The sequence below is a fragment of the Erpetoichthys calabaricus genome, chromosome 17 (assembly GCF_900747795.2).
Source record: "Erpetoichthys calabaricus chromosome 17, fErpCal1.3, whole genome shotgun sequence".
In the NCBI taxonomy this organism is placed as follows: Eukaryota; Metazoa; Chordata; class Cladistia; order Polypteriformes; family Polypteridae; genus Erpetoichthys; species Erpetoichthys calabaricus.
The window spans coordinates 187374-199274 of record NC_041410.2 but is presented as its reverse complement, the minus strand read 5'-3'; the positions used below and the strand labels follow the sequence as shown (position 1 = coordinate 199274).

Below are 11901 nucleotides of genomic sequence, written 5' to 3'. Positions count from 1 at the left end.
GACCTGCTGACACTCATTGTAGGGTGCCCTGGATGTCACATTTTTCACCCAAATATACTTTATATTGATTGACCATCTTCACCTGTAGTAGTGATGATGTTGAGCACTTTTGAGAGCAGATGACATTTAGCATTGTTGTGGTATGTAAGAAGGAAGGAAAGTGTGGGGCGAGTGGTTAAGGCTGCAGCCTTCAAACCCTTCTACTGGCACAGTGTGACCCTGAGCAAGCCACTTCACCTGCTGTTCTCCAATTGGGAAAACAAAAGAAATGGAAGCGGTTATATCTCAGATAATATAAAGTTGCCTTGGATAAAGGCATTAGCCAAATAATAATTAGTAATTAGATAAAACTGTGACCCAAAGGGGAAATCTGTCTTTTACAGGAGGTCCAGAAATATAGGAATATAACAGATAAAGGTGAAAGATGAGCCAAAGACATTGTTTCAGTATTTTAGTAGTAAAAGATCAGTCTGGGGGGATTTGAAGTGCATCAGCAATATACATTAGAACTCCTTGTAAGGTTGGTTAAATAGTTGAATTCACTTCAGAAATGGCCACACTACGTCATGCTAAATGACCCGAGACTGACCTATTCAGTCTAAGTCCCACACAGTCACAATTCACTGCAGTTTCAGTGATTCTCGATATTCATGACACAACAATGTGGCCCTCATTCTTGATGTCTGAAGTTAATCAAAGCTAACAAAGTAACACAAAATGTCCTGACAGTGTGAGCCTAAAGGAGGATTTATGATTTGCTTGAATTTTTCTCCTTACCTTAGTATGCCAGTTTTCTGGTTTTGTTTTTTTTAAATATGTTTATAGGCATTAGTTTTCATGTGTTTAAAAAAAATAAAATCAAGCCAACAATATACTGGTGTGATAAATACCAGAACCATCTTGGACTTTTATTTGAGATGGTCAAGAACAGCAGTTCTGTGCCCTGGCATTGCTTAAGATTTCCAGAAGTTGTTCTGATAGTTTCAATGGACACCGAGACCCCACTGCATTCATAACATGCATCTGCACAAAGTCAAATCTATGAAATATTCAAATTTAGGACACACAAACTAAGTGACACTGTTATGTCCTAAAATATAGTACCTTAAACTTGTATTTTTCTACAGTAAGATGGCACTAAATGTTTACTAGAAGGTAAAATGAATCAAATTTAAAGTTTGAAAGAGTTTATAAACAAATATTAAAAACAAAAATAGTACAAAATGTTTGAATTAACATTTACAATATTAACTGTTTACATACAGAAAACAACCCAGTGAACTGAAAAATTCATAACTCCAAAAAGATATATAAACAAAAACAATAAAAATAAAATTATGTGGGACTGGCTGTATGACTGGGGTTTTAATTCACCTTCCATTATTTTAAGTCCATCCCTTAGTTTCAAGTTCAGTCAACGTATCACCAAAGTGAAAAATCACTTCTTTTGCTTGGGTGGCGGCCTGCAATAAAACAAAGCAAAAGAACACATAGGTGGGCATGTGGCACATTCTCAACCTAAACCAGCTTTTTTGTTCTGTTCAGGTGGTCTCATGTAACACATCACATTAGCCAACGTTAAAGCAGCTTTGCCCTGTCACAGCTCCCCTCCCCATGTCAGTTCACTTAAACACACACAAAGACTAATTCTCGCTTTTAGCCAACTGTAGGTAATCCAGTTTCTTTTAATTGCCATTGATGCCAGTAAAAGACAAGGGCAACGTGCATTGTGGTAGAAGCTGTTTACTCGGCAGTAATAATTTTAAAACTTTATAAACTTTAAAAACAATCCTAGAAACGAGGTACAAATAGCAAAAGAATGATCTCTAACTTCAACAGCTGACTTACCTTTTTTGAAACAACTCAAACATTGCTATACTGCCCATAAAAGTATTAAAACAAGGTGCTTACCGATAGACGCCAACAACAACTGCGTGGTCTCGTTCATAAGGTTCAAGTGTGAGCTGTTCTTGTGGTTTCATATTTTCTTGCGTCATCTTCTTGACCTCAGCTGCAAAGACTGCCTCAGGAGCAGCCGTGGAGTCGATGCAGTTTGCCTTGGTGGTGAAAGAGAGGTTCTGTAACTCTGCGTATTCTTCAGCTTACCCTATCCAGGTAAACATCTAACAATTTGGTTTTCAATATGAAACAGGCTGAAAGTTGGCTACACTGTTAGATGCTTTCAGAAGGTTTGTTAATGATTGTTTTAAGATACACATTATTTTCAAGAAAAAAAAAAAAAAAAAAACACACCCCTAAAACACAATCAGATGAGAATATCCGACAAAACATCCCGCTGTATGAAATGAAACAGTCCTGCGATAAACAACAATACACAGCGCTGAATGTCGTGTCAGAGGGAGAATGACCCCATGCAAAAGTAAAATGGGGGGGGGGTTAATGGCTTGGAGATATTTTTGCCAAGAGTTTATTAAAATGATAAGTCAGGTGATCATAGCAGGTGCCCAAAAAAAGGCATTTTATCTCCAGGAAGTGAAAAATAAATCCTGCTAAAAATAAACACATTCCGTCATTGCCATATGAATGTGTGAGTGCCACACACCAACTCATACCAGGGGTTTGTGTCATTTGCTGTTGTCAAATGTAGGTTTACATCAGCATATGGAGAAAGTATTAGCTGGCTAGTAATTCTTACAGAGAGTAACAGTTTAATAGACAAGTCACAAACTACTCACACTTTGAATCACAGTGCCGCTCAATACCCTCACAGACCGCCCGTCTATTCAATTATTGCACCACCTTATAAAGAGTTCCCTTGGACTTCAGACAAGATGACTGACTGACACACAAATGTCTGGGCAATATGCAATTTTTCAAACACTAGGTATATTTTATAGTGACACTTTAGTAGTTACTGAAAAACTGCATCTACTACTAATTCAGTCCTTAACAAAGGCTTCTGTTGGTCTTAACTAGCCACTATGCTTCAGAAGTGTAATTATCTCGGTTTAGCGTGGCCAGTCTTTGACACTTCAATTAAATTTCTTAGGAGAGATTCCCAGGTCTGATACTGAAATTGCAATATCAACAGAAACTCGAGGCAGTTCTAAAAGTGTTGGTAATTTTACTTTGGAATGAGCATACAGACCATCACTTTTTCTTAACATTGTAAATGAAGGTAAGGGTCTGTGCGAGGCAGGCACCCTATCCATGGTTGGACCCTGTCCTGTGGATAGGCATAAGTCTCCAAGTGACACTGAACTGGATAATCTGGTCAGAAAATGGATGGACAATCATAACCATGTCCAAAACAGTCAGAGGTGAGCCGCCATTTCTTAAAAGGGCCGTGTATGGCACTTTATCAAAGCGCAATTAATCTCGCCATCATTTCAACTCGCTAAAATACACAACATCCACCCATCCATTATCCAACCTGCTATATCCTAACTACAGGGTCAAGGGGGTCTGCTAGAGCCAATCCCAGCCAACACAGGGCGCATAAAATACACAACAGTAAAAGGTAAAACTGTATAGTTGGTTTCTCAACTAACTCTAAGATGCAATAATGAAAGGCTTTTCTTGCTTTATTTAGCAAAATCACACAGGATTTTTAAAAAGGCATGGTATTTGTAGTCCCACCCTGAAATTCACTTCTTGCAGGTGATCAGAAATTAAAAGGGGTGATGATTACTAGGGTACCTTGTGATAGTACTGTATTTATTTTCACTACATACAGGCAGAAATGTGTGTTTAGACGATGATATTTAAACCAACCTCTTACCTTAATTGAAATTACAAAATGCCCACCGTTCTTTAGGAAATTGTGTGCATTAATAGCAACAATCCTAGTTTGATCTGGCTGGGCCACATCAGCGAAGATTACATCGACCATTCCTACAGAGAGAGAAATTTGAAGGACCAATTAGCATACAAAAGAAAATGGCATATCCAATTCAGAATTATACAATAACTTGGCCAGTTTTACAGGCACTTGTAATGATGCACCCTAAATAAAAACAAACAAAGCGTAGCAGAAACTACTTTTTAAAGTGCAGAGATCTTTTCAACCATTTATTTGGCATCTGTTAAAAGTGGGCAGCTGGAAGAAACATGCAGCTGGAATTCTAATTGCTCATACCATATGTACCAAGTAAATTCTAAATTCAGAACTAATGATAACCTAAAACGCAACGTAAAAGTAGAATCCTATAAAATACTCCATTGGAGACACTGGTTCAAATTATGGAAGAGATCAACAGTTTGTAAAACTGCAACAAACAAACAAACAATCATGTGAGGATGGCGTCTTTTTAAATACATTGCTTTGGCCGATTCCATACGACACTTGAAGGATGCTGGCTGTGGCCTCATTGCTCACCCAATGTCTTCTCCACATCAGACATTGCCTGCTGCCCATTATGCCTGAAGTAACGGCCTTCACTTTCTGCTCACCACCGTCATCTGTCACAACATTCCCCATATCGACTATCCATACACTTATCATATATTTTAAAGCCTTTATTAGGAATCTCCGTAAAATAACCGAACACTACATCAGATATACTTAAGGTAAATTACGGATCTGCAAAATGCTAGGATAAGATTAAAGACAGTGCCAAAAAATAAATCAAAATACAGGCACCAGTAATCATTTAGACATTAAAGGAAAAAAAAAATGGTTCTGTGCTCATTTCATATCTCTCAAACTTTTAAAAGTACAGTGTATGGACAGAATTACAAGTGTTTTGATGCTAATGAGAACCGTTAAAATAAGGCAAAAATGTGGAAAAAAGCTTTTGCCCAAAAAAAAAAAAAAAAAAAACATTGTATAAAATGGAAAGATTCCACTGAGTAAGAAAGTCTGATTTACACTCTTTATAATCTGATCAGCCTGTGCATGTGAACAGAAAGATGGAGCTCTGTTAATGTTACTGCTGTTCAGACACTCCATGTGTCCACCCCATAGTATGTTCTAGCCAAAACAAACAGTGCTAAATATGCTTACAAGTGAACGACATGATGATTGTACAGGACTCTTTATAAAACTGTGGCAGTAATAGCAGACATTCTTATAGTCCACCACTATTTACATGGGATCGATCATGAAGCTTTCTGGTCTCTCCACTGCAATAAAGGGAAGACACCATAGGGCAGGGAAGGAAAACATCTGCTTGTTAGCCATTTCAGTGTAAGGGTCAAAGAATGCGTGTCAAGATTTGCACAATCCCAACAGATTGTACTTAAAATGGCAAAAGTGACTTCAGGAATGTACCAACTTCACCAAGTGCACATAACAGGGGGAGCCACTTTGTTCTCATCCTGAATCCTAAAAAATGTCCAAGATGTTCTAGAATAGTCGTCCAACAAATATATCCACTTACCAGTCAGTCTTGCCAGTTTTCTTAAGAGAAAGTTCCATTGAGGTGACAGCAGTATTTTATATATTGGGATTAGAGTGATGGTAAGTGAAGGGACACAGCATTTGGACTACTTTTAGGGTGCCATCAAAGTGCAGATACTGTAGATGACACTTTAATTATGGTGCACACAGCATATAACTGCTGCTCACACCTGATCAGTTGCATTCATCCACCCGTCTTGTATAAATGGCTGGCTGAATAAGTAAGACTAGTTACTCCAGAGAGCCAGCCAAGCGTGTGTACGCCCTGTGCTCCTGCACCACAATATCATCCGAAGTCCATGTGCTGCTCCATTGTTACGTGTACATTTACAGTATTTGCTTAGCTGATGCTTTTACCTAAAGTGACTTAAGAAGTAAACATAATCACAGAAACATCAGTCTGGGGGGACTCCATGTGTGATGCTGCGCGAGGATGCTTTTATATAAAAGAGCAAACAGATTTAATCACAAAGTTGGCTCAAATAGTCTTAAAATGTCTTTAGTAAATCTAATTGTTGTATGGCCCATCCATAGGTAATACAGTAACATATTGTTAGCATGCAGACCAGGCGTAGCATTTGGACGCCACCTTTTGGGTTATACAGAAAGAAAAAAAAAAATACACGGAGACTTGAGAAAGAAGCCGTCTCATATTTGTTTAGAAGATCACTGGCTGTGGTAATCCAACCTCTCTCCATCCTTTCCCTGCAACTAACAATTGTGTCCTTAACCACTCAGACTTAAAACGGATATTAAAAAAAAAAAAAAAACAAGTTACCCAAAGACATTCATGCATTTCGAATTCTGTTCAAAGCAAAGGGAACTTACCAACAAGCATTCTGTACTTATGTGGGTGTCTGGCGTCTTCAATGATGGGGATGATGTTGGTTCTTTTCTTGGCTACATTAAGGAGGTCTCTGCCAGACCTGTGAGAGAACTCCACTGCATACACTAAACCTTCCTAGAGGGCAAAAAATAATCACACACCGGGAAGTTTAATCCAACAAACCCCTTTACTTGTAACGAAAGTATCCTACAATTTAGAGATGCTCCCATTGATCGGCTGCTGACTGATCTTTTCAGCCCCTGCTTTTCTAGGCTTTACAGTAATTTAGAGCTCCTTTACGTAAGGTAATACGGTATTTGAGCCAGCGTTCCTTTCCGTTGTTTGGTGGTTTTTTTTTTTTGTTTTTTTGCAGCTAACCTCCAGTCACCTAAACAAAGCAATTTAAATGTAGTTTTACAAGAGTGAGAGACGACAAAGAAAGCGTCTCTACTACACTATGCGACTCTTCAATTCCACCCAGGGGGGGTAAACATTAACATTATACAAAGTTACTGTCTGTTATCCCTGCATTTTTTATCACTCTTTAATATTGTTTTTTATCAGTATGCTGCTGCTGGAGTATGTGAATTTCCCCTTGGGATTAATAAAGTATCTATCATTCTAAAATTCTGCACTTCTAGGAAGAGGTACAACATCTGTTTGCTCTTCAAAGACTAAGCAGACTCCAGTGGTTGTCCACCCAGTCTCACAAATGTGAAAAGGACACTTTATAAACCTATCAGCACAATACTACAACACTGACAATTTCTTAACATGAATAGTAAAACACCCTTTAAAAGCCTGAGCATGTAATACTTACAGGCCCCACAATATCAGAGACGTGAGACACTGTAGTCCCAGAAGCCGCTCCAAGGTACATCACTCGCACACCAGGCTTAATGTGGATCTGGTCAACTCCCCCAAGGATGGCAGCTGCCAGTTTGGATCGGAAGGGATTCCAGGCTCTGTATTCAATTTTTGTTTCTCCTTCCTGGAGACAAAGAGGGCAGAAGTAATGAGCAGAACAAATTCAACAAAATATAAAGTCAGCTCACAGCTTCACGGGCATACACACAGAAAAGACACATGCACAGTTGTCTGCAAAATAATGTGTTTTGCTGGTTTTCTCAGTGCAAAGTAGTTAATGTCATCTACATGAAACAAACTTAAATATGGTGAATACCATGGCTTAGCAAGGAGTTTGAGTTGCTTAGGTGCTCCCTTTGGTTGTGCTGGATTGGGAGTTTTACATGTCCAGACCCAAAAGGCATGAGCTGCCACCTGAGTGGAGATGGCGACTAACAGCATCTCCCTGTACACCTTTAGCCATAAATGGCACTGCAGCAGGAGTTCTTTTGCAAAACCATCAATGTAAGATGAGCGTCTTAGTACTCACCTCAACGTTTATTCTTTTCTCTCCATATACGGACTCACCAACCACTAAGTTTTTGGTAACTAAAGCATCCTCTTTTCCACGACAGATGAACACCCCTACAAAGGTAGGAAAAATAAATGGTCACAAAAATAACAGACTAAAGTTGTCCGTGTAAATAGTTAATTTTAAGAAATACTCCATTTAGAAATCTGTTATTCAGAAAACAGAGTTATAGTCTCGGTGCAACAGTAACTACCACTTCATGTTATTAAGCACATCCTGAATCTACTTAATCTGGAATACGTGGACAACAGTGGGACAAACAAGCTGGTTAGCATCTCTAAGCTATTCTTAGAACTGAAGACTTGCTTTCAAAGGTGCTGAAATTTAGAAATGACAGTCCCCTTGATATAAATTTGATGAGTCGAATTGACAGTGTTATTGAATTTAAATTATGGCCACTATTTAATACTGCAGCACAAACTACTACTCACTCAATTTAAATGCTAATAATAATAATAATGTAGGGTACAGGTAAAGTACAGTTCAACTTCAAGCAACAGCAAGTGAAGGACCAAACAGCCAACTCACTGAATATAAAGCAGAACAGATCCACGGTCAGGACAGGCTCCCTTGTCTTTGCAGGGCCATCAGGAGGACTCAACATTAGACCTGCGCCATTTATAAGGTTATAGAGAGGGAAAAACAACTCACCTTCATGTCTATGGGGCTCGACTGTTACTTTATTTCCCCCTCTAAAGCCACCTCTTCCTCCTCTACCTCTTCCACCTCGAGGAGTGCCACGTCCACCGCGAAACCCACCATCACCACCTGGTTAAAAAAAAACAACATTTCTACACTGACATCACATGTTGATGGCAGCTCACAGTTACTCCGTTTAAAAATACCTGCCCACCCATGTTAGAAAGCAACAGATTGGCTTGATGAGGTCTTCTCTTCTCTCAGTCACAAGTAAAGTTTGATCGAAAATTCCATTCCCATAAATTCACCACCTTACTGCATTTATTAGCAGGAATCAAGACTGTAAAAATATTCACCTAAAAATGTCTTTGCTTTGAAAATGCAGTCACTACACTCAATTTTAAAATACCAACAGTATGCATTTGTATTGGGTCAGAGGTTTTATTTCCTCCCAGTTCTCCACTTTTAAGTTAAGTCCACAGAGAAAACACGAAGATGTTTTGTCAGTTGAGGTTCTTTAGCAGTCTGCATAATTCAAAAAACAAAACAAGAATTCTCCCACCTAAGAGGCTTCAAGCCTGCGTGTATACAGATATACATACGTGTGCCCATACAAGTGGTGCGTTTGTCCTTGTTCTTTTTAAATTGTATTATCCTGTGTTAACACACTTTACTTGTGCTAATTCTTAATAGTCTTGTTATTGTGCACTAGGAAAAGAAAATCATGGAGACCACTGTAGGATCAGATGCCTAGTGCTCGACTTTAACAGTCTGTAGCTTTAAGAGTGCAGAGAATTGTGGGAAGGGTTAGAATTTCAAATGTAGTTTTGCTGCTGCTTGTTATGTTCACTATTCATGGTGCCTGAAGAGTGGCGAGGTGTTGCAGATTGATTAGCATGTGCAAGTAAGAATTTTCCTGGACTCTACACTTCACAATAAGGACCATTTTAAACCCATAATACAATATTACAATGGTGTACAAGATCCTAAGTCTGGTCTCATTTGTTCCATAACTGAGCTGTTTAACAAATAGGTAATGGAAAAAGCTGATATGTAACAAACAAGAGGCACAGCAAAACTGATTTAATTTCAGTCGTTTATTCTACCGGGGCACCACGAGAAAGGATGACCCTTCATCATCGCTACTTTGTGTGCTTCTCCCACCTTCACCAATCTCACAGTCTTCTGTGAACTGAACTGTGCCAGAGTAGCACTCTTCAGTGAGTTTTAGGCCAAGGCCATCAATAAGATGCATACGAGAACACAAATCTGAGGCCATTGCCTGCTACGTCAGAGAAAACAAAAAGCACATTAAGCTCTTCAAGCAAATGAGAGCACACCAGCATGACAACATACAAAAGGACTCCACCATCAGAACCCACTGGTGTGATAAACGTGTTTGTGATTTTGTAACCAAAAATATGAAAATTGGTCAGAGGTCACCGAGGATGCCATGTGGTAGATGATGTCCAGAGCAGGTGCCAACAGCTGCCATGACAGAAAATGGCATTGCCTTTCCTGGCAGCATTGGGCACAAGAAAGGAATTCTCTCTGGACCGGGCACTGGTCCACTGCAGAACCCAAAATTTCCTCCAGCTGTTTTGATTGGAGTTTTCTTTCATTAAATTCATTCAACACAAGTAATCAAGAACAGAACATATTTTCTGCATAAAAAGCGGGATGCTTCATGAATGGTTTTATCCACAAATGAGAAGAGAAGTTAACTTACCAATATGTTATAACTTCATACTGTTTAAGAATAAAGGCAAACAATCAAACCCATAAATTTGCGTTTCAGTTAGCTACACCAACCTCTGCCACCTCTGAATCCTCCTCGGTCTCCAAAGCCACCACGACCTCTGCCACCTCGGTCTCCAAAGCCACCACGACCTCTGCCACCTCGGTCTCCAAAGCCACCACGACCTCTGCCACCTCGGTCTCCAAAGCCGCCTCTTCCACCACGAGGGCTAAAACCTGGCAGAAGAAAAGGGGTGCAAACTTTATTATTTGAAAAATACAAAAACAATGATATTCCTGTTCGATACGTCACAACTGACCAGCCACAGCTCACATTCACGGAGACGCTCTCAGAATTTGGTTGTCATTGAAAACAAGCGCAGGGTCCATCGGCTACTCGTTAATAAATCACCTGCTCGGTCTGGGGGCTCTTCGTAGATATTTGGTTTACTGGGGTGACGATCAGCTCTGCATTAGGCTTTTTATTTAGCTACTAGATAACAGGAGTTGTAGCAAACATTTCTAATGGATTCCGCTATGGCATCTCTTTGCTACGTCCACCTTTCTTCAGTAGCCTCGTGTGTCTGAACCGCTTCTCCCGACACAGTCGCACTTTGTGTGAGGAGAAGTACACGTCTGGGCGCTTTAAGCCGTCTTTACACTCCACGGCTTGCTGCATGGTTATAATACAAATAGCGGCGTCAGCGGGCGCAGGAGACAAAGCCCGGAGCTCACCGCTCACCACGGCTCCAGGTCCAGCGGGCCCGACTCAACGGGCACAACACACCGACCACGGGGCGAAGCGGGTTCTTGCTGGAATCCCGCACGAGGTCCGCGCCACACCGTGGTCCGATATTTAAAGGCCCTCCTGCTGCTGCGCCACGTGAGGAGCTCTGCACATTCAAGCCCGATGTCATTCTTCACCCTTTGAGCGTCCACGCGGACTCCATTCGACTGGGCTAAACGGCACCGGTGGGGAGCCAGCAGACTGTGTTAGGGGCACGCGAGTGCGGCCACGTGTAACCGTAAGCGGTGGCCACGGCAAGCGGATTTGAAAGTGAATGAATCGTGACCACGTGTTCGAGTAGAATGCTTGATCCAGGACACGGGGCGCATAACCGTGCGATACCTACAACAGAACACTAACGGCCTAAAACAAATCCGCGAGACTCACCTGGCCTCATCTCTCCGCGCTCCTCGGCGTCGTCTCTCCAGCACCGGAAGTCCGCACGACTCGGGCGCTCAGCATGTGTTGAGCTTCAGCGCGGGCGGGTGGCTGGGCGGCCGCGTCACGACAGCGAGCATGTCGCCCCCTGGCGGCCGGAGGATCTGCCTAGGCGCCCTGCGGAGCGCGACTGCCGCCGTCTTCAGTCCTGGAGGAGCTCCGTAAAGCGCATTTTACTTTCTCTTCTGTTTAGTCACGATCTTCAATTCAGTGCCCACCATTTCAAAATTATATCAATACGTCATCTCTTTCGTTATAAGACCCATTCTTAGCAAAAACTCGTCCATTTTTACTTCACTTGGGTTTTAACCCTTGTGTGGCTGTCGGATATGTGGGACCCATTTTCAATGTTTCCTAAAATCAAAATTCAACCTGAGATTCGATGTCCTTGGCTCATTTTCTAAGACCATGGTAATAGTCAATTCTTTCATTGAGTGCATATTGTGCCCCCCAACACACTTACTTTCACTGGTGGTATTGGGTCGCAGGAGCAATAAGAGAAGCACTTCAGGAGCATTGTTTCCACGTACCCCAAACCCAATCCCATCCTACCAGTCATGCCATTCATTGACATCATCGTCAACCACCATGAACACCCCATCAACGTCTCCTAGCCCACCCAACAGTAACTTTCCTATTCACGTATAATCCCTAATCTCATCTGTCCGATCATT

At 41.1% G+C, this 11901-nt stretch overlaps 1 protein-coding gene across 2 annotated transcripts; it reads right to left on the bottom strand.

The window, feature by feature from the left end:
• Positions 1-1170: 1170 nt before the first annotated feature.
• Positions 1171-11297, bottom strand: fbl (fibrillarin). 2 transcript variants are annotated; one of them, XM_051920383.1, is made up of 10 exons: positions 11177-11260; positions 10198-10239; positions 10078-10131; positions 8278-8394; positions 7585-7679; positions 7009-7179; positions 6191-6323; positions 3743-3855; positions 1912-2057; positions 1171-1463 (listed from the first exon to the last, which is right to left on the bottom strand). In XM_051920383.1, exons 1-10 carry the CDS (start codon positions 11184-11186, stop codon positions 1439-1441), a joined length of 906 nt encoding a protein of 301 aa, XP_051776343.1. In that variant the 5' UTR covers positions 11187-11260; the 3' UTR covers positions 1171-1438. The 2 variants fall into 2 exon arrangements, with proteins under 2 accessions (XP_051776343.1, XP_028678710.1); XM_028822877.2 differs by having other exon boundaries at positions 10078-10239; positions 11177-11297.
• Between the last annotated feature and the right edge of the window lie 604 nt (positions 11298-11901).

What these genes read in the sequence shown, in the direction of transcription:
- fbl (XM_028822877.2), bottom strand. An exon ending in TAAGTACAGAATGCTTGTTG is followed by an intron (nt 3,856 to 6,190) that starts GTAAGTTCCCTT and finishes CTCTCTCTGTAG; the next exon opens with GAATGGTCGATGTAATCTTC. An exon ending in ATTTTGTAATTTCAATTAAG is followed by an intron (nt 2,058 to 3,742) that starts GTAAGAGGTTGG and finishes TTCACCACCAAG; the next exon opens with GCAAACTGCATCGACTCCAC.